Source organism: Megalobrama amblycephala, linkage group LG21, assembly GCF_018812025.1.
Source record: "Megalobrama amblycephala isolate DHTTF-2021 linkage group LG21, ASM1881202v1, whole genome shotgun sequence".
NCBI classification, from domain to species: domain Eukaryota; kingdom Metazoa; phylum Chordata; class Actinopteri; order Cypriniformes; family Xenocyprididae; genus Megalobrama; species Megalobrama amblycephala.
The window spans coordinates 13712999-13736757 of NC_063064.1; the positions used below are offsets into that span (position 1 = coordinate 13712999).

The following is a 23759-nucleotide window of genomic DNA, read 5'->3' on the forward strand; positions in this document are numbered from 1 at the left end:
CAGTATTGATTGTAACACACCTCTACAGGAAATAGAGATGAACCCAGGAGCGGGTAAAACTGAATGACACTGCAGTTAAGTATGCGGGTACGTATACAGGCAGTGCAAAATGAATGTGAGGAGCAGATTGTGGGAACATACAGCTGCTAAATAAACAGGTAAATATGTCAAAAGTCCTCAAAACACAGGAGTAGGCCTACTACATTTCTTCTAGGAATTAACAACACAAGGAGCAGGATAACTGAGACAGGAACAAGACTTCAGGTAAGAGTCGAATCCTTTTCACAAAATACTTGAGCAATACTTTATCTTTAATAGCTCAGGAGATATAACAATACAAGAGAAGCAAACACAAGTAAATCCTACTGGGACGAAACATAAACGAGAAGTGAGTCGGTAATCCTTCTACACTAACACAAACACAAACAAGGCCAGACAATGGCTGCGTTCCAGTTCGGCTTTTAAAAGCCCTTCCCTCGCTAACTTCCCTCGGTCTCGTTGACTCGGATGTACGTCATTGCTTACGTTGCACGAGTGCCCACTTCTGGCGGAACCTTTGCAATGGGCTGAACTGGAACGTCCTAAGCCCTTGATCACTTGGAATCCGCAATGGAGCTGATTTATTATTTATTTTTTCCCCTTACAAATTTGTTTAATACAGCATTCTATATGTATATATGTGTGTTTTAAATGTTTAAAAAAATAATTAATATATCATAGAGTTGTTTGTGGTAGGGTAAATTAAACGCGATATGCGGTGACGTCATAATCGTGTTGCATTGTGGGTTATGGAGCTGCCTGAAGTGTACATGTGAAGTAGACTCGCTCCCTCGGTTAAAATCGAGGGAGCGAGGGTCTGTCCATATAAACTTCCCTCGTCCACTTCACGAAGTGGAACGCACTTCAAAATGTCGGCAGGGATCCCTGACAGCAACATAGTGTCGGGCCAGATCTGGCCCACATCTGGTCCGCGTGTAAACCACATGTACCAGATGTGGGCCGGATCTGGGCCACACTATGTTGCTGTCTGGGATTCCCCCGAGGGGAAGTGTTTAGGGAAGTTCGCGAGTGCGTGTCTAAAACTGGAGTGGAACGCAGCCAATGAGTGCATCTCAGTCAGCTCCATAGTTCAGTAGTCAGGGCACTGATCAGGGAGTCGGCCATTTTAAGGGCGGTCTCAATCGCAAAATCCTTCCAGTACACTGGAACGTTCGCTACTTGAAAAATCCCACAATGCACTGCAAAAACCAGGGAGCATCGATACTCACTATGCTCCCTTACCGGAAATTATGTCACATTTCTGAAGCGCGAAACATAAAACGCATGAAGCCCAAAGTATATGTACGCAAAGGTTAGCGTACAGTGCGCATACAGTACGCACGTATTCTTGTGATGACGGATTTTTGTAACTACGCTTAATTTGTACACAGGTCACACATGCGCATTTAATTATTTTTGCAGTAATTAGTTCCACAAGGTGGCAACCCTGTCCTGGGGGTGTCGATTCAAAAGGTAGTTGAAGAAAACCTGCATAAACAGAACAAATCGGAATGCATGCAAACTACAGTGACAATGGAGGGCTACATAGACTAGAGATTGTGCGAAGAGGTTAGAAAGTACTCTCATTTGTACAACTCTAGCATGAAAGAATACAAATATATTTACATGAGTTGTAACTTGTGGCGAGAGATTGCGCATCAAGAGATTGCGCAGATCAAAACTGCGCATGCTTCGAACGCCTGTGTGTACACATATGAGTCAAGTGAAGTATATTTTTAAAGGCTGTGCCTTCAACTGTCCATGTGTGCTAGCATATGCATAAAAAAACGAAGTATACCCAGGGCTTGAGCCAACTCAGTTATGACCAGTGTTAGGGGTAACGCATTACAAGTAACTCGTAACTCTTATTTCAGATAAGTAACTTTAGTTACTTTGTTTTCCCATAGGCCTATTGACTGACAGCTCTCCTGTCCGCATGTTGAGAGGAATCCTAAGAGCAGAGTGTGTAAACAGGATGGTTATTGTATTTCTAGACTAAATGTGAGCATGCATTTACTAATCTCACTTGCACAAAAAAGATTTCAGTATTGCACAAAATGAATAAAATCAGTAAAATGCAAAATCAGAGTATTACGCAAACCTCCAATAATTAAATGTTATATAAAACAAATGCATATTTTTATGCATTTAGTCTCACTTTATTGACCAATATACTTGCTGACCTTTCGATGATTCAGTTATACCATAAGCAAAAATGACTTTACATTTTTTTATTTTTACATTTTTTATTTTATTTATTTTATTTTATTTTTTATTAAGTAAGTGTCAAACGTTCTTCTGCATCCTATTGTTCTGCAATCCAGATTGGCAGCACAGCTGAAAGGTTTGTTTGAGCTGCGTCCTCTACATGTATGAATTTGCATTTCCTTCAGCCTTAATAAGTTGGCTTGAAAAAGCCAATTTACTGTTATGCTATTTTCTTCTGAGACTAAAATTTCTGACTCTAACTCCTCCTAGAGCTTTAACTCTACAAACTCCAAACTCGGCTCAGACCTTCAAACTGTTCTGACTTAGTGTGCTATATCTTTTCTAACTGATCCAACTTACGGTTTTCCTAAAAATGACTATTAAAACTCGGAAAAATCCCATTGACTTTCATTGACGGAATGTTCAAATGAGCCAAGACTTTCAAACTCCAACTGTCAAAATTCAAATTTAAACTACGGAAGCCCATTAGACTCAATAAAGCTGCCATTCTATGTACTATTTCTAATCCATTGAAACTCATTCAAACTCATAAACTCTATCTATGTATCTATCTATCGATCTATCATCTGACCACTTCTATGTATCTATGTATGTATCGATGCATGTATCTATCTGTCTCATAGCAACCACCCAGAACAACCTAGCAACAACATAGCAACCACCCAGAACACCATGGCAACCACCTAGCAACCACACAAATCACCCTGGTAACATCCTAGAAACCAGTCCGAGTACCCTAGCAACTGCATAGCAACACCCTAGCAACCACCCATAATACCTTAGCAACCATATAGCAACACCCTAGCAACCACCCAGAATACCTTAGCAACCGCATAGCAACACCCTAGCAACCGCCCTGAGTACCCCAGCAACCTCTAAACTACTAAACTAAAACTGAAAACTTTCAAACTGAAAACTTTTAAAATTGCTTCAAACTTTCTGGACCGGCTTTTTCAAGCCAACTTAAAGTTTGTCTTGACAAACTTTTTTTCATCTAGTTTTAATTTTGGTTTGAAAAGGTCTTTACATTTGACCAAAAATCGAACTTTCTTATTATAAAAAAAGCCCAGCCCAGGAGAGAAAAACTAATGCAAAAGTAATGTAACATTACTTTTCTTAAAAAGTAACTAACACAATTAGTTACTTTTTAAGGGAGTAACACAATATTATAATGCATTACTTTGCAAAATAAATTTTCCCCAACACTGATTATGACACACGGTAGAAGATTTGAAAATACATCAGAGCTTCTGAGTCAGTGCTTTATAGTCCTTGTGATAGACTACAGGTGTGGAAGTGATTAGGGCAATGGAACCTGGGAAATGTAGTCCAAAGTAGGGTCGTGAAGTTACTTATTCAAAGTAAGTACCTAAGAGAGTTGTCAGAGCGCGATCAGCTGTCAGAGCGCGATCAGACCTCACTAAGCGAATGCTGAACGTGGTTGGACATAGTGGTGTATTAGAGTTAAAAAATGATATAAATACTGTTCGGTTTATCGCACAAACCGATCGTTTCGTGTCTTAGGACATCAATGTGTCGTCACGATCCGCAGGGTTTAATTTGGACTTGTCTATGCAAGTTTTATTTACTCTTATAGTAGAAGTTCCCATCCACTAGCATTATTTGACTGACAGACGGCAACGGTTGGAGTTAAAAATCATCATTTGTGTTCTACTGAAGAAACAAAGTCACCTACATCTTGGATGCGCTGGGGGTAAGCAGATAAACATCAAATTTTCATTTTTGGGTGAACTATCCCTTTAAATTCATTTTCTCAGTTGATATAACAGTGTTATAGAGCACAGCTGATTGCAGTGCAAGCTGGGACTCTGTAATTACTGTGAAAGTGAAACAAATAGTAGCCAAGAACTTAGTGTACCTTTTTTGTGTATTTTTTATATATATATAAGACATTTTTACAATTGAATCACTTTTTTTGACATTTGAACAAGAGTCAACGTCACAGGAAATGGATTTCACCATTTCCAAGAAACATTTCAGTGACCTTTTTAAAAAATGTGCAGTCATCATAAACAAGACATAAAAGCATATTTTTTGTGATCTACTTTCAATCTAAATTTGCATAAGCTCTAAAAAAACGTCAGTGAAGTTGGAAAGTTCTCCTCTCAGATGAACACTCAAAGTACCGCCACTGCTTAGCTACACAGTTACTATTAATAACTTAAGGAAGCAGTTGATATCACTGTAATAGTGGCCACAGAGTGTGGTTGAATTGAAGCCTTCCTATTCATCTTACCCACAAACACACCTATAAGAAGTGAAACCAAATTGCACTAATCATTTGACAGAAACTGGCATAGTTGACCGAGAACCGACATTAAAATACATAAATACATCATTCTTAAGAAACATAAAGACAGACTAAGCAGAGATCTCAGAGAACAGACAAAACAAAACAAAACAAAAAAATAAAACAAATAATAAAATAAAACAAAAAACAACAAAACAAAACAAATAAAACAAAACAAATAATAAAACAAAACAAAAAAACAAAACAAAAAAACAAAACAAATAACATTTAGGTTTAATACTTGGCATGATGCATTATGAGGCATCATCACATGTTTCATTGCTCTGATGAATGAGTGAAAGGGGATTTTTTTTTTGCTGTTGTTTGGCTCAAGTATTTACATAGTTACAAGTAGCCACAAGTATTTAAATTCTGAGTTCATGAAAAGTTTTCAAGAATTTGTGTGTTAAGGAAAATGAAGTGTGCTACAAATGAAATGAGGATGTAAAAATGGAGTCAGTTTCAGGGTTCAAATCCTGATTACTTTAAAGCACCACTTGATTTACTAAAAGCCTCCCACGTCGGGTTAATGATTATTTTGTTGGAAAGCGATCTCAATAGGTTTGTACAATTAGGTTTATGATTTAATCTTTAATCATCTTTGTCTAATGTGTTCATGTTTGAAAGTGAAGGCAAAACATAGAGGTGTAGCAGACAACAAAACCTGCTTTTTCTCATGAAGTGAGATGAGCTTCCCCTGCTGCTCTCATGTTGTGGTTTGTGGTGATGCAGTAGTTAGCACCTCATTCTGCCCCAGAAAGCACACGACTAGTGAGTACAGACTAACCCCTCATGTATCTAGTCTAGATGACTTCGAACACAACGACTGTTGACGTGAGCTCTGGCTACAATGATTGCCTCGAACTGTTGGTGTATTCGCTATGTCTTATGAGTGAGGACCTTTCTGAACACTAGAGGTGATGGGGATGAGAGTGGCTGTGCTGTTGCTTGTTGTTTCTGTCAGTTTGACTGAAGGTATGTTTTGCCACTTACTATTGTCTGTCATGGCTGATGCTATCAGTGCAAACGGCACATATACAACACCGCAGAGGAAGATGACATTGAGATTAGCTTGATAGACTTTACGGAAGTAGTAATATAGATTTCAGATGATTGTGACTGTGTGTAGATTTTATCAGAGATGTTACCTAGACGCCATTTGGCTAAACCACCATTAAACAACTATAAAACCACAGGGTGTAAACAAGTTAAAAGAACAGCTCTTTATTGCTATTATTTTTACTGTTACATCAATCTGATTTAAAAAGTCAAATACTTATTGAAATGTAAATAGATAGCTTTGTATAAAGTCAAATGTTTGTGATAATTACGATTTCTTAATATTTTTTTCAATGTCCCTTGCTCTCACCAAGCCTGCATTTCATCAAACATACAGTAAAAACTATTCTATTTGAATATATTTAAAATGTAATTTATTCCTGTGATGCAAATCTGAATTGTCAGCATCTTTACTCCAGTTTTCAGTGTCACACGATCCTTCAGAAATCATTCTGATTAAAAATGCTGATTTGGTGCTCAGTTATTATCAATTGTCATTGGCGATTGTATTAATAATGTGTATTATTATCAATGTTGAAAACAGTTTTTGCTGCTTAATCCCCCCCCCAGGATCCTTTTTAAATGTACATTTATTTGAAATAGAAATCTTTTGTTACATTGTAAATGTCTTTACTGTCACTTTTTATTGATTTAATGTGTCCTTGACTAACATTACTTCCTTTAAATAATGTTTTTACCCCAAACTTTTAAATGTATCATGGTTTTCACAAAAATAGTAGGCAGCAAAACTCTTTTCAACATTGATAATAATATAAATGATTCTTGAGTAGCAAATCAGCATTTTAACATTTCTGAAGAATCATGTGACACTGAAGACTGGAAAAATGATGATGAAAATGCAGCTTGCTGCCACACAAATAAATTACATTCTAAAATCAAAATAGAAATCAACAGTAAAATAGAAAACAGTTGGTTTAAATTGTAATAGTATTTCACAATATTACTGTTTTTAATGTATTTTTGATCAAATAAATGCAGCCTTGGTGAACAACAAAGTTTTTTAACAAACTTATTTGGTGGGATCAGGTGAGTTACAACAGACAAATTTACACAACAAACTTAAAGATTTTGTTTTTCCATGATGTAAATGTTCTTAAAGCAGCAGGATGTATACCTACAACTAGTCCACGGTGTTACAAAAATTCAACTAAGCCAGACGAGGACTTTAATTGTGAATGGGATAAAAGAAACTCTAAGGAGAATCAGACACACACTCTTTATATATGGTGAGTTCAACCAACACATTGAAAGAAACAAATTACACTGACTTTACAGTTATAAAACTGTTATTAAAACTTAGTTATAGAATGTACCACATATGTGTTAAACATAATAGTACCGTGGAGACCAGGGCTAGTTGTCAAACTTTTTTGTTTTTTTAGGGTGGGATTATTTTTGAAAGTTAAATGGTTAGTTCACCCCCCCCAAAAAAAAACAAACAAACAACAAAAAAAAATGGCCATCAAGTACTCACCCTCATGTCGTTCCAAACCTGTAAGACTTTCATTCATCTTCGAAACACAAATGAAGATGTTTTAAATGAAATCTGAGAGATTTCTGTCCCTCCATTGACAGTCTATGCAACTACCACCGACACTTCAAAAAGTTAAAAAAATGAAGTCAAGTCACCTTTATTTATATAGCGCTTTATACAATAGAGATTGTTTCAAAGCAGCTTTAAAGTGATAACAGGGAAATTATGCATTGCAGCTGTTGTTCAGCTGAAGTCAGTTCAGTGTTTATTCACTTCTGTTGTAAAGATCAAGCAGCTCTGCAAAAAACAGTAATGTCATCCTCCAGCTCTGTTCAGTTCTCATACAATAGCGTCAGTACAGTCATATCAATGGATGACTTAGTCCAAATTTTCTGAAGAGACTGCTTTATATGAGGAACATATTGAATTGAGTTGCCACAATGTGTTCATTTGGCTAAACTTATACTAAATAACAGAACCTGAGGCTTGATAATGTATGTCAGTCCGCATGAATGTAACTCTCATTTTCTGATGTGCACAGGGACGGTAAAGAGACAATTCTTATAGATGTGAACACTGACAATGGATTCATTCCCTTGGAGGTACTAGGAAACACAAGAAAAGAGAAGGACATATGGGTACAGACACAAGTGGGCAACCTCACCTGCAATTCTCGCAAAATCTCAGTCATCCTTGAATGCTTGGGTAAGAACACAGTAGATCTATTCAAACTGCTTTTTTTCTGACAGTTTATATGGTGGAATCTTAAAGAGTTGTAGCATGTTTCTAATGAACTGGTATATGGTAAATATAGCATATTATATTACATTATATTTACATTTATAATTAATTAATGCATTATTTTAATAATTAGATACATTATATATTATAAATTTAATTGTAAATAATTATATTATCAGCATAATATTTTGCATGGCATGTCGCCCATAACGTGTCACTCCTCATGTTGTCAACAGTCAAATACAGTAAACCTGAGATTACCAGCATGAAAAGGTCAGCTGGAATCCTGAACCTCACACTGGACAAACCAATAGATAACAAAAGTGTTCTATATGAGATCAGATGGAGGGAGAGAGGCTCCAAATGGCAGAATGTAAGACATTTCAGAAAATCTGATATTTTTATATCCTGAAGTGAATCTGTTATTTTGCTAACATGTGTTCTGCAATTATAGGCGACATTTGAAACTGAAGACAGCACTATCCAAGGTTAGAGTCCTCTAATACAAATTATATATGTGCCGAAATAAGGTCGTCTGAATGATACATTGATTTGTCCTTGTATTTATTCTAAGGTGTGCAATTATTTTCCAGTAAACGCATAGCTAAAGTATATGTTAAAAAATACCAAAAAAAGTAATTTTTTTCCCCACAACACTAATTAACTATGGAAAGCATGCTCTTTTTCTTCCTCTCTCCCATATAGATGAACACACATATAGTAGACACATACATGGAAACATACATGTGCACAGACTCTTGTCAGCGCTGCCTTGAGACTTTATCAGTAAAATAGTTTTGCAACTGAAAAGCTACACAATATTTCTCAATTGTGAGGTAGTGAAGTTGCTCTTCTTGAAGCAGTTAAACTTACAGCTTCGTTATTAGTAAAGACTATTAGTAGAGCTTATTTTCTAATAATTCAACTGAAGGTCAAGTCAAGTGTATTGGATTATGGAATACACTTGATCATGCATTGCTGTATATACTGCACATTTTGGCATATACAGTATATAATAGGCCATAGAGGTATTCTATTTATGCAGAAAATGTGCATACTATGTGCATACTAAATAATGGTATTAAGAATAGTATGGCAGCACTGTACGCTATTCCAAACACAGCTCATAATACTAAAGATAAACAGTAAAATGTGGGAAAGTTTGTCAAATGTGGATTTGTGTAGCACCTACTGCTCTGCAAATCCTTCCAATGGAGGTCAGTTTTTATGCAGTTTCTGATTCTTTGAGCCTTTAACAGTTTGACATATACAGTGAGGGTGTTTACATGGATTCTTAAAGGTACAGCAGCAAACAACGGCTCTAAGACCATGTGTCCACCACTTTTTTTTCCCGCCACTAGCGTATTTTTCCAATTGTTTTCAATGGGAGCGCCTCATTTTTGAAATGACAGGAGCGCAACGAGGTGATGAGCCTCTATTTCACGCTGAAGCGTTGAGCTGAATGTTCAACTCTGGGTAAAATGCAGCATTCATCACTGTCACTTTGTACACAGCCGTCCAATCCCAGTGGAGGAGGGGCGGGACAAATACAACACCAACCAACCGCCACATTCTGCTAGTACAACATCAACAGTTGACAACAACAAGCATAATAATCGAACAAAATAATTTAAAACAAGAGCCAGAGCAAATACTTTAGATTGTTTCGACATTTTTATATAGAAACAGTCCAGAAACAAACTATCTGTCAAATGAGATACACTTCTGCTGATATTCCGTATTATAGCAAGCAAAGCGTCTCGACTCTCAACTGAAAAAACGCTGCTCTGCCGCAGCACTCTCAAGTGCCCTCAGGTAGGTGTTGTCAGCAGAGTGCCTAGCATTTTCAGCTGGCTAAAACGCTTTGGTGGACATACGGCCTAAGGGTCATTGAAATGTTGGAAAATAGAAATGAAAAACTAAATTACTTTTAGTTAAACTAAATACATTGTTTGTGGTGTCGAAAAAATGTTATGATTATGAATGACCCCTTTAAATGATTTGTGTCCAAAACATAAAAACTGACTGAGATGAATGTGTCTTTAGATTTCTACAAGCTACATCTACAGAAACAGACAATCTACCAGATCCAACTGAGGCGGCAGGCTAAACTGCAGCCAAGTCTATGTAAAGACTCACTACATACTCTCTGGAGTGACTGGAGCCCAGTGGTGGATGTTCCCTTAGGTTCGATTTCAGCTGTATTTGTCAATGAATGCTGCAATTTCACTGTGCAAATAAGAAGTTTTTAATAAGTAAAAGCATCTGAAAATATTTGGATAAAAGATGTAACACCTTTCTGCAGAAATCAGCCTCCCACCTGTAATACGCTGGGCAGAAAAAAAATGGACGAATGGTACCAGGGAAATTAATCTCATCTGGGATGTAAGTAAGAACAGAAGACATCAGAAATGTTTCTGTTTGTTGGTGCGAGATGAGTGTAATTTGATTTGAATGATGCTTCACTGTCATTTTCTTTAGGAGCCACCTGCGAAAGAGTCTGCTGGGGGTGTGGAGTACAAGCTAAACATCACTGTTTGGCCTTGTAAAAAAAACAGTACAAAGGAAACCTCAACATCGAATCGAAGCTATAAAACCTCAATTACATATTCAGAGGCCAGGATTTCCATTATTGCAATTAACATTGTTGGAAGTTCACCTCCAAAGGAGATCATCATTCCTGCTGTGAAATATCTGAGCAGTAAGTGTGCCGCAAGTGTGAACTGTGAGTGTGTTAGCTTGGGTTTTCATGTGTGAATGAATGTTTGACTGTGTACGCTTACAGCAGGAAGCAAGGCAAAAAGGTGTGGGATTTTTGGTGACGAGGGTCTTAAAGTGTCAAGTCATAAATTACTCATTACAAAAATTTGAAAAACTCATTTGAATTTTTGAAGTTTCAGATTGTTACAAGCCTTCTTATATCACCAAAGGTAATAAAATCTGCTTAGAATGGTACAAGCTGGAAAACGGTGAGACCCGAACAAGTAAAGTAAACAAGTCAAGCAAAAACTCATTCAAGGAGATTGAAAAAGGTAGAGATAAGTCATTCATCCAATGTAGAGCATGTGTCATATTAGCGCATGCTGCGTATGCTATGCTAACTTGTGTTTCTGGTTTTAATTACAGGGGTGGAGAAGTTTGTACGTCATTATTACTTTCTTCACACCATGAGCAAGAAACATCATAAAACTGTTGAAATGTGTCCCTTTTACTCAGAACAGGGAGGTATGTTCAGACTAAGGATGCAGCAGTAAAGTTCTGTCTGACATCGATAAGATGATAACCAATAAATGGTGATGTTAAAATTGTCACTAAAAACTACAATAAATCAGAAAATGATTCAAGTAAATCATTATAATTTGCAGTATTTTAAGATTTGATAAAATTATATTTAACAGTGTTGTTAATTATTTTTGTTTTTAAAGATTTTCTTTAAGTATGTGTGAGATGACGGATAAATATAAAATTATGGGAAATTGTACTATTAAATATCCAATATATGGCAATATATACTGTATAAAAAAAACTCATATCGGCCAATAACTACGAGACTCAAAAATATGAGATAAGAGGGAAAAAATATATTTCAATGCTTTTGCGTTCCCTGAGAAACTTTGCATTTGCTCGCAAATCATGTTAGCGAACGCAAAGTTTTTCGGGGGAGCGTAAAATTTTTATGAGCAATCACAAAGATCCTTGTGGGAATGCAAAACTTTTGCGAGAGAACGCAAAAGTGTTGACAATTTTTCCTCCCATCCCATATTTTTTTCCTTCACCATGTCCATTTAGGGGCTCCGTAAATAACCAATATGGTACCGATATGTTGTGCAAGACCAAATATAAGATATAATCCAGAATGATCTCTAATTTTCACAATGGAATGTTTGCATTTGTTTCAGCACCAATTAAAGGTCCAGGGAATGTGATTATTACTGAATTGACACATGAATCAGCTGTGGTGAGTTGGCTTTCCATTCCTGTGGCGGAGCAACGAGGATTTCTACTGCATTATCTCATCTGGATTTCAGGACAGGGAAATACGAGTAAGGCAAAAGTTTGTAGTTTTACTGATCATCTATTTGCTATGAAACCTTTATGTCACAAATGTAGTCTTTTTTATTTGTATAACCAAAAAAAATAATCTATTATAAACATATAGTTTATAATACCATTCCTCTTGTTTCAGCACTCCATAAAGTCCCAGCAAATGAAACCAGCTTCAGGATCAAGAACCTCCACCCAGGGGCCTCTTACACTATTTATATAGCCGGAAAAACAATAGCTGGTAGAGGGCCGAACTCAACGGTGAACTTTGAAACACGCTTAAAAGAATTGGGTACTAAAACAGTCACTTAAAAATGAAAAATGATGTTGCAGAACTGAAACCTTTATCTGCTTTTGTGTGACATACTGTAAATACGAGGCATGAGAATATACCTGCCAACAGCAAATGTGTTTTGCCCTTTCATTCAGGCTTATCACAGCAGGACCAGACCATCCTGAGCGTCTGTGTGGTAGCCCTCTTGTGTACTATAATCTGCTCTGTAGCTGTCAGGAGGTGAGATTATCACAACCCAGATGAACTGAATGACGACCAAGATATGTTATTATGTTATATTGTACATAGCCTGTAGCTTGATTGTTAAAGGTGCTCTAAGTGATGTCACGCGTTTTTAGGCCAAAACATTTTTTTGTCACATACAGCAAACATCTCCTCGCTATCAGCTAGCTACCTGTCCCCTGAACACACCGTAAAAAAAACGCGGTCTCTGTAGTCGCCACAAGCTCGGAAAACGGCAACAAAAACAAACTGGTGCAGCCTGGACCACGAATCATAATAAACATGCTCCAGCCAATAACCGACAAGAATGATTTTAAATGCGCGTTCATGACTGTTTCAGGAAGCACGGAGGGGAGGGGGAGGAGGAGGAGGAGGGAGGGTCTAGCTAGCCTCTGTTTTGTTTGACAACACTTCGAACGTCAACAGGAAGTTACTCCACCCAGGATCACTTAGAGCACCTTTAAAGTATTGAACTAGCAAAACCAAGTTCATGTGACTTATTTATGTACTTTTTTTAAATCACATTGATTCACAACTTGAATCACATATTGTTACGACACTATTCTTGTAATTTTGACTTTATTCGCATAATACTATGACTTTGACTTTATTCTCAAAATATTACAACTTTAATCTCATATTGCTACAACTTTATTGTCATCATTTTCACTTTATTTTCAATCAGGGCTTGACATTAACACCCGCCAACCTGCCAAATGCAGATGGATTTCAGCAGTGGCGTGTAACGCAGTCACTCCTACTAGCCACTTTGGCGAGTTGAATATTATATATAAACTAAGTGAAATGTAGTGCTTTCAAAAATATAAATTTTTCGATACATATCAATACTGAAATATCTGAAAAGCTTCCAATACTCATTTTCCGCAGAATAGATACACGATACCAGCTGCGCTTTCTCACTCTCTCATTCCCGCACATTTTGTGCTCAAACCCAAAGTGTGCTTGCATAAAGCCACATCTCAGTAATAAATTGAGTTATTTTTCGCTGCTCAACGCACTTAAACAGTCAAATACACACAAAATAATTTCAAAATGACAGTCTTGGCGAGTATTTCCGTAAACACTGTCAGTTATAGTATAATGGGTCTGTGCCTCAGGTCTTAAAGTGACAGCAGCCTAATATATACCTGCTGCCAAATTATTAGATAATATTAAAATATCTATATGGCAGTTTTCCCCTATGATATCGATGTCAAAATTGTGGCCAGTGAAAATGCTTAGTGGCTAATAACTTTGGAAAACCACTAGCCACAGTGGCTGATGAGCAAAAAAAGTTAATTTCAAGCCCTGTTTTCAATATATTATGTATATTGACATTATGTCAATATATCATTATATTATATATATTATTCTCATTATGCTACAAATGTATTCTTGTAATTTTGAATTTATTCTCAAAATAATACAACTTTAATCTTGTTTTGCTAATATTTTATTCTTGTAATTTTACGGAATATTACAACTATCTTGACTTTATTCTGAAAATATTACAAATTTAATGTAATACTATGACTTTGTTCTGGTAATTTTTACTTTATCCTCAAAATATTATGACTTTTATCACGTATTTCTGCAACTTTATTCTTGTAATTTTCACTTTATTCTCAAAATATTTCAACTTTATAATCATAATGCTGCAAAAGTATTTTCGTAATTTTGACATATCGTGAGCTTTAATTTCATTTTGCTTCTACTTTATTCTCGTAATTTTGACCTTATTCTTTAAATATTATGACATTTTTGTCGTAATTTTGACTTTATTCTAGGAATATTATGACTTTGTTGTCGGAATTTTTGACTTTATTCTGAAAATATTACAACTTACAAATCTTATATTGCTGACTTTACTCTCATTTTCACTTTATTCTCAAAATATCACAATTTTATTCTCATAATTCAGTGACTGTTCTGGTAATTTTGACTTTATTCACAAAATATTACAACTTTAATCTCATATTGGTCATCATTTTGACTTTACTTTCAAAATATCATGACTTTTATCTTGTATTTCTGCAACTTTATTCTTGAAATTTTCACTTGATTCTTAAAATATTACAACTTCAATCTTTAATCAACTTTACAGATAAAAAACATATAATATATACATAGACTTGCACCATCTGCTAAATATAAATGTATTTAACTATAAACATTTCTTTAACTGCCTATTTGCTTTGCAGATTTAGGAGTAAGTTGATACCTGAGGTACCCAGTCCTGTGATTGATACAGCAGAATTCATAGGTCTGCAAAATCAGGTTAGCAACACAAACTGCTGAAGAATCGAAACCTATTTCCAATGAAACAACCTCAATATTTTAAAAGGGCATGATTGATTATGCAACACATTATAATGACCCAAATTTAGAAATCTCCCATCACAGTCAACAGAAAAAAATCTCTAGTGAGGTCAAAATATTAACCACAACACATCACATCAGAGCATTTAAAGTGACTTACCTAAAAACAGCTATCATACAGAGAAAAGCATGAAGGAAAGCTATTTTGCAAAATCATCTCATTTACATAAACCATAGAGTTTACTTACTAATGAAAGGGAAGCCAAATAAATGGTATATTTTGCAATTAAATTGATCTTATTGTGCATGATTCATCAGTGCATGATATTCCAAATGAGAAAATGTTTGTGTCGCAGAACCAGAGCCAGATGACAGAGGAAGTGCATGAATTTGTTCTCTTGCTGCGTCAAGATCTCGACAAACCTAGTGAAAACAATACCCGTGAACAGAGCACTTTACTGCAAGGCTTTGGCCTTGTCGTCTTTGAAGAGGAAGATGAGGAAGACGAGGAGGGTGAAGTTGCTGACTTGAGCTCTATGAAATCATGTTGCTATCCGAATCCTAGTTACAGAGGACAGATGCTACACCTGCCAGAGCCTTTCCACATGACAGATAGCACATTAAAAGACAATGACACAGAGTCCACATACAGAAATGGCCTGTTCTTTGAAACAAGAATCACTGAGAGTGATACAACATCACTATAGTCTTGTCTGGTCTTGTTTGTGACGAGTTCTGACAAATAAACAACCCTAAACAAACTTCTTCCATCTGCTGCATGTGTCTTTTGTACAACCAGGTATAGTCAGTATTGGTGTCTTTTGCTTTTCTTTTCTTTTTTTTTTCCTTTTCTTTAAACTGCACCTGAGACACAATACTGGAAATAACCCAGTTCTGAGAACAGTGTATGATTCTCAGCAGTTACCGAGGTTGCAAACACATCCCCACTTTAAAGCTTTGTTGTGGTTACTGACATCACATTCTGAATTCTCATTATGTCTATGTTTAAAGCCTACTGCTTATTGGTGTTTTTACTAATAGAGTTACGGTTAGTCTACTCAACACATACAGGTACACTACAGTTCAACTGATCTGTTAAGTAAGACATTTCAGTGGGCTTCAATGGGCAACCAGTCTTGGGCTACAGGGGGATATGGTTTTCAACATTGGTAATAAAAAAAAAATGTTTCTTGTTTACCAAAATATGAATATTAAAATGATTTATGAAGGATCATGCGACACTGAAAACTGGAGTAATGGCTGCTGAAAAATCAGCTTTGCCTCAACAGGAATAAATTACATTATAAGTAAACATTATATATATATAAACTGATGAGCCAAAACATTATGACCAGTCACAGGTGAAATGAATATCACTGATCATTTCCTAACAAGGCCACATACAGTTGTAAGGTCTGGGTAGATTAGATGGTAAGCAAACAATCAGTTCTATTAACCAACATGTTGGATGCAGGAGAAATGGGCAGGAATAAAGATCTGAGTGACTTTGACAAGGGCCAAATTGTTATGGCAAGGCCACTGGGTCAGAGTATCTCTGAAACACCAAGGCTTCAGCAGTGGTGAGAATTTACCAGCAGTGGTCTGAGGAGGAACAAACCACAAACGGGTCACAGGGTGTTGAGCGGCCAAAGCTTATCGATGCACAAGGGCAACGAAGGCTATCCTGTCTGGTCCAAGCCAACAGAAGGTCTACTGTGGCACAAGACACACAAAATTTTAATGATGATTATGGGATGAATGTGTCACCACACACAGTGCATCGCACTCTGTTACGTATGAGGCTGCGTAGCCACAGACCAATCAGAGTGCCTATGATGAACCCTGTCCACCATCCAAAATGCCTACAATGGGCATGCGATTGTCGGAACTGGACCTTGGAGCAGTGGAAAAAGGTCACCTAGTCTGATGACTCCCGTTTTCTTTTACATCACGTGGACACCTATGCACGTGTGCACCATTTACCTGGGGAAAGCGATGGCACCAGGATGCACTCTGGGACGACGACAAGCCGATGGAGGGAGTGTGATGATCTGGGCAATGTTCTTCTGGGAAACCCTGGGTCTGGCCATTCTTGTGGATGCAAATTTGACAGATGTTACCTAAACATTGTTGCAGACCAGGTACACCCCTTCATGACAGTGGAATTCCCTGGTGAACGTAGCCTCTTTCAGCAAAATAATTCACCCTGCCACACTGCACACGTTGTCAATCCAATTCATTACCTCGCAACCTACAGGACTTGAAGGATTTGCTGTTAACGTCTTGGTGCCAGATACCACAGCACACCTTCAGGGCTCTTGTAGAGTCCATGCCTTGGCAGTATATTTGGACCAACAGCATATTAGGCAGGTGGTTTTGGCTCATTGATGTGTACATGTATTTAGACCATGGATTGTCTGAATACTCGATTCTGATTGGCTGGAAGGTGTGCAAAATGAGGACCCAAAGTCCTTTTATTGTATTGTGTATTCAGGTTTTAGGCCACACCCCCTAAATTATGAGGACATGCCGGTGTCCTTCTAATTCAAATCGCTAAATAAACATACTAAACAAATTTGTTTGAAAAAAAGCTTACGCTGTTTGTCCTACGCTTTCCCTATTCAACTTACAGAACAAACACGGCGCCAGTTCCATTTTTTTCCGTGAGTTGAATAAGGAAGGCGTAGGACATACAGCGTAAGCTTTTTGAAGAATACGAAAAGCGGAAGCATATGCAAGGCGATCATTTGTGTTTATGAAGCATATACAGTCGTATTTTTTTAGAAAATGACCAATCGTTTCGCTAGATAAGGCCCTTATTCCTCGTCTGGTATTGTTTAAAGCCCGTTGAAGCTGCACTGAAACTGTAATTTTGTCCTTCAACCGTTTGGAGAGACCATAGAAGTCCACTATAAGGAGAATAATCCTGGAATGTTTTAATCAAAAACCTTAATTTCTTTTTGACCGAAGAGAGAAAGACATAAACATCTTGGATGACATGGGGGTGAGTAAATTGGACTTAGACAGTTGGACATAGTGGAGTATTAGAGGTAAAAAATCATATAAATAAAAACTAATGCAAAAGTAATGTAACATTACTTTTCTTAAAAAGTAACTAACACAATTAGTTACTTTTTAAGGGAGTAACACAATATTATAATGCATTACTTTTCAAAATAAATTTTCCCCAACACTGATTATGACACACGGTAGAAGATTTGAAAATACATCAGAGCTTCTGAGTCAGTGCTTTATAGTCCTTGTGATAGACTACAGGTGTGGAAGTGATTAGGGCAATGGAACATGGGAAATGTAGTCCAAAGTAGGGTCGTGAAGTTACTTATTCAAAGTAAGTACCTAAGAGAGTTGTCAGAGCGCGATCAGCTGTCAGAGCGCGATCAGACCTCACTAAGCGAATGCTGAACGTGGTTGGACATAGTGGTGTATTAGAGTTAAAAAATGATATAAATACTGTTCAGTTTCTCGCACAAACCAATCGTTTCGTGTCTTAGGACATCAATGTGTCGTCACGAGCCGCAAGGTTTAATTTGGATTTGTCTGTGCATGTTTTTTTGACTCTTATAGATGGTGTTCCCATTGACATGCATTATAAGACTGACAGACTGCAATGGTTGGAGTTAAAAATCATCATTTGTGTTCTACTGAAGAAACAAAGTCACCTACATCTGGATGCCCTGGGGGTAAGCAGATAAACATAAAATTTTCATTTTTGAGTGAACTATCCCTTTAACCTGTTATAAAATCAATGGAAGTCTATATGTAATGTAACTATGTAATATAGTGAAACAAACATGTCACATGTGGCTGCTATAAAGAGCTCACAACGAAGGAGATTATAATACAAACAGTCTTTTAATATATCCACATAAGAGAAACACTAGGAGAGCAGGCAAATGCATCCGCTTTACATAGATATTAGCAGTCCAAGAACAGAACCAAACAGGGAGCATAATTACACAAAGGGAACTAATGAGATAATTAATGGGACACCAGGTGAACGGAATACATCAATCAAAGGAACAAATTGAAACACACTAGGAAACTGGGTCATCAATCTTAGGCTGGCCACACACTTGAAGATGTTAAGCCCGATTTGCACACCCGAACGATCAGGGGGGTATGGCCTGATTCGAGGCTTGTCGCAAATGATTTTTTGTCCAAAAAATCCTCTATTGTGTGATGTCATTACGATTATTTAACTGCTCCCGATTGAGACGGAGCATCCCGATCTCAAGACTCTTGATCGGGCTGCTCCTGACATGATACCTGTGATGTGTGCTTATTTAGCTGAAACTTGGCAACCATAAACATGCCACAAAAATGGAGTATTGACTACTTTGTTTTTCACAGAACACTCTCCAGGAAAGCCAGCTGACAACGTTGATTGTCCTCCATTTGTTTTTATTTCTCAATTCATGTTTGAACTCATGAGTCTCTGTGAGATCTCGTCTCACTGTGAAATTGTTCCTGCAATCAACAGGTGTGTGGTCTCACAGTCCATTCAAATAATCTAGTGTGTGCTTTCAGAGGATTATAATGCTAAAAATCATTTGAAACTGTCATTATATCTGTGGTATCCCACAGTTTTAAAACTGGTTAAGATTTGAAAATCATCTAGTGTGTCCCAGGCCTTAGAATGACAAAACTGAACATAATCCTGACAATGTGTGTGTGTGTAGTGTGTATGTATAATTAATGTGAAATCATGTTTGATACCTTTACACTCTTGTCCACTAGGGAGAGCAATTAAACCTGTCTGAAAAAAGTTTTTACAGCATTTTAATTAACATACATCACAAACCGAGTCTTGGGTTTCCCCATACCAACCATAGTAACCATATTTACTACAGATAATATTGCTACTGTAAAACCAAGATAAATTGGTATGGAATCTACATTCAAGGTGTAAGAAGTTAAGTATGAATGAACTTTTTGTCATTTTTAAGTAACAGATAATACTGAAGACCAATTCTTGTATATTTAATTTACAAATATTCTTTTTTTTAGGGATACATTTTTACTGAAATTTTAATCTGTTATCAGGTGTTTAACAACACTTATTCAACTATATACCCTAAATACACCAATCAGGCATAACATTATGACCACTGACGTGAAGTGAATAACACTGATTATCTCTTAAACACGGCACCTGTTAGTGGGTGGGATATATTATGTTGGGTTCAAGTCCTCCTGGGAAGTTCGTATTTACGAGGTGGGAAGTCGTGTTTATGACGGTAGGTGCTTTCAAGTCACTTTCTTCAGAGTATGATGGTGGTGTGCCTTCTCTAAATTAATTACACAAAATAACAACAAAAAAATGTGCAATGTTTGTATGTTGCTTTTTTTATATTTTTAATTAATTTATGAAGCCATTGTAAACTTTATTGTTACATATTACATTTTTATATTGTGATGCTATCATATTTTTTTTGCTGGGAATCAGCTTACTTCCTTGTAAATAGAAAAGCCTGACAATGTCACTGCTAAATACTTAAGTATTGTGGTATTTCACCATGTTTCTCACTGACATGCCCCCAACTCGTACAGATCGTGGCTTAAAGAAAATCCCGAATTCAGCTCGTAAATACGATCTTTCCGACATAACTTGAATGCACCATTAGGCAGCAAGTGAACATTTTGTCCTCAAAGTGGATGTGATAGAAGCAGGAAATATGGGCAAGCGTAAGTATTTGAGTGAGTTTGACAAGGGCCAAACTGTGATGGCTAGATGACTGGGTCAGAGCATCTCCAAAACTGCAGCTCTTGTGAGGTGTTCCCAGTCTCTAGTGGTCAGTATCTACCAAAAGTAGTCCAAGTAAGGAACAGTGGTGAACCGGTGATAGGCTCATTGATGCACGTAGGGAGCGAAGGCTGGCCCTTGTGGTCTGATCCAACAGACGAGCTACTGTTGCTCAAATTGCTCAAGAAGTTAATGCTGGTTCTGATAAAAAGGTGTCAGAATACACAGTGCATCTCAGTTTGTTGCGTATCTGCATAGATGCAGACCAGTCAGGGTGCCCATGCTGACCCCTGTCCACCACCGTAAGCGACAACAGTGGGCACGTGAGCATCAGAACTGGACCACAGAGCAATGGAAGAAGGTGGCCTGGTCTGATGAATCACGTTTTCTTTTACATCAAGTGGATGGCCCTGTGCGTCGCTTACCTGGGAAACACATGGCACCAGGATGCACTATGGGAAGAAGGCAAGCTGGCGGAGGCAGTGTGATGCTTTGGGCAATGTTCTGCTGGGAAACCTTGGGTCCTGCCATCCATGTGGATATTACTTTGACAAATACCACCTACCTAAGCATTGTTGCAGACCATGTACACCCTTTCATGGAAACGGTATTCCCTGTTGGCTGAGGCCTCTTTCAGCAGGATAATGCACCCTGTCACAAAGTAAAAATGGAATGGTTTGAGGAGCACAACGAGTTTGAGGTGTTGACTTGGCCTCCAAATTCCCCAGATCTCAATCCAATCGAGCATCTGTGGGATGTGCTGAACAAACAAGTCTGATCCATGGAGGCCCAACCTCGCAACTTACAGGAGTTAAAGGATCTGCTGCTAACATGTTGGTGCCAGATACCACAGCACACCTTCAGGGGTCTAGTGGAGTCCATGCCTTGATGGGTCAGGGCAGTTTTGGCAGCAAAAGGGGGACCGACATAATATTAGGAAGGTGGTCATAATGTTATGCCTGATTGGTGTAAGTGGAAAATCACATAAAAACTGATTTTTTTTTTTTTTTTGTATTGTATTAAATATTACTTAAGTTATTGTATAATATTCCAACTGTATATTGTTTTTGTAAATTATTTTATTTTGTATTATCTGTATCAATTATTTGAGAGAGACAACCATGTTGGTGACTGAATATGAAATGTCTGAATCTATCAGAATTGAGCAGTGTTTAGTTAGAACAGCATCCTGTTGCAGATACACAAGTGAAGTGCTGCTGCCCTCTGTCTTCACAAAAGTACCTTTGTTTGCAATTCTGTACTGTGGCTGCCTGCTGCCTCTGTCTTACTCCAGATTACTGTTCAGGATATACAGGAACTAATCACAAACGAAGATCTCCACCTCCTCAGAATCTATAAGGATTAGAAAAGAACCAAGTAAAAGCGCTTATAGGTACAAGTGTGAGATAAAACATAAAAAAACCCCAACATAAATAAAGCATTTTACATAAAATAGTGCAAAACAAATGGATCAATATAGCATAAGAGCAAGCCTTCACGTTAGTAAGTAGAATGACAACTCTTAAAGAGTTACCATAGCAATCATCATTTTCACCAACATATCAGTTGTTATATACAGGTGCTGGTCATATAATTAAAATATCATCAAAAAGTTGATTTATTTCACTAATTCCATTCAAAAAGTGAAACTTGTATATTATGTTCATTCATTACACACAGACTGATATATTTCAAATGTTTATTTCTTTTAATTTTGATGATTATAACTGACAACTAAGGAAAATCCCAAATTCAGTATCTCAGAAAATTAGAATATTACTTAAGACCAATACAAAGAAAGGATTTTTAGAAATCTTGGCCAACTGAAAAGTATGAACATGAAAAGTATGAGCATGTACAGCACTCAATACTTAGCTGGGGCTCCTTTTGCCTGAATTACTGCAGCAATGCGGCATGGCATGGAGTCGATCAGTCTGTGGCACTGCTCAGGTGTTATGAGAGCCCAGGTTGCTCTGATAGTGGCCTTCAGCTCTTCTGCATTGTTGGGTCTGGCATATCGCATCTTCCTCTTCACAATACCCCATAGATTTTCTATGGGGTTAAGGTCAGGCGAATTTGCTGGCCAATTAATAACAGGGATACCATGGTCCTTAAATCAGGTACTGGTAGCTTTGGTACTGTGTGCAGGTGCCAAGTCCTGCTGAAAAATGAAATCTGCATCTCCATAAAGTTGGTCAGCAGCAGGAAGCATGAAGTGCTCTAATAACTTCCTGGTATACGGCTGCGTTGACCTTGGACCTCAGAAAACACAGTGGACCAACACCAGTAGATGACATGGCACCTCAAACCATCACTGACTGTGGAAACTTTACACTGGACCTCAAGCAACATGGATTGTGTGTCTCTCCTCTCTTCCTCCAGACTCTGGGACCCTGATTTCCAAAGGAAATGCAAAATTTACTTTCATCAGAGAACATAACTTTGGACCACTCAGCAGCAGTCCAGTCCTTTTTGTCTTTAGACGCTTCTGACGCTGTCTGTTGTTCAAGAGTGGCTTGACACAAGGAATGCGACAGCTGAAACCCATGTCTTGCATACATCTGTTGCGTAGTGGTTCTTGAAGCACTGACTTCCAGCTGCAGTCCACTCTTTGTGAATCTCCCCCACATTTTTGAATGGGTTTTGTTTCACAATCCTCTCCAGGGTGCGGTTATCCCTATTACTTATACAATTTTTTCTACAACATCTTTTCCTTCCCTTCGCCTCTCTATTAATGTGCTTGGACACAGAGCTCTGTGAACAGCCAGCCTCTTTTGCAATGACCTTTAGTGTCTTGCCCTCCTTGTGCAAGGTGTCAATGGTCGTCTTTTGGACAACTGTCAAGTCAGCAGTCTTCCCCATGATTGTGTAGCCTACAGAACTAGACTGAGAGAGCATTTAAAGGCCTTTGCAGGTGTTTTGAGTTAATTAGCTGATTAGAGTGTGGCACCAGGTGTCTTCAATATTGAACCTTTTCACAATATTCTCAAATTTTCTGAGATACTGATTTGGGATTTTCCTTAGTTGTCAGTTATAATCATCAAAATTAAAAGAAATAAACATTTGAAATATATCAGTCTGTGTGTAATGAATGAATAAAATATACAAGTTTCACTTTTTTAATGGAATTAGTGAAATAAATCAACTTTTTGATGATATTCTAATTATATGACCAGCACCTGTATATATCTTATACCTTGACATTAGCCACCACTGTCTGTGGTGACACCACTGAGTGTAA

At 37.4% G+C, this 23759-nt stretch overlaps 2 protein-coding genes across 5 annotated transcripts in view; both read left to right on the plus strand.

Annotated features, from left to right (window-relative positions):
* magi1b (membrane associated guanylate kinase, WW and PDZ domain containing 1b) overlaps positions 1-23759 on the plus strand; it is a 1153738-nt gene that overhangs the window by 304205 nt on the left and 825774 nt on the right.
* Positions 22-15519, plus strand: il12rb1 (interleukin 12 receptor subunit beta 1). 4 transcript variants are annotated; one of them, XM_048172269.1, is made up of 15 exons: positions 4018-5554; positions 6759-6885; positions 7675-7838; positions 8111-8247; positions 8329-8362; positions 9921-10061; positions 10180-10259; positions 10356-10575; positions 10775-10906; positions 11001-11099; positions 11774-11917; positions 12061-12210; positions 12348-12432; positions 14637-14712; positions 15111-15519. In XM_048172269.1, exons 1-15 carry the CDS (start codon positions 5500-5502, stop codon positions 15459-15461), a joined length of 1995 nt encoding a protein of 664 aa, XP_048028226.1. In that variant the 5' UTR covers positions 4018-5499; the 3' UTR covers positions 15462-15519. The 4 variants fall into 4 exon arrangements, with proteins under 4 accessions (XP_048028227.1, XP_048028226.1, XP_048028225.1 ...); XM_048172268.1 differs by having other exon boundaries at positions 4019-5554; positions 6762-6885; positions 10769-10906; XM_048172267.1 differs by having other exon boundaries at positions 4022-5554; positions 10769-10906.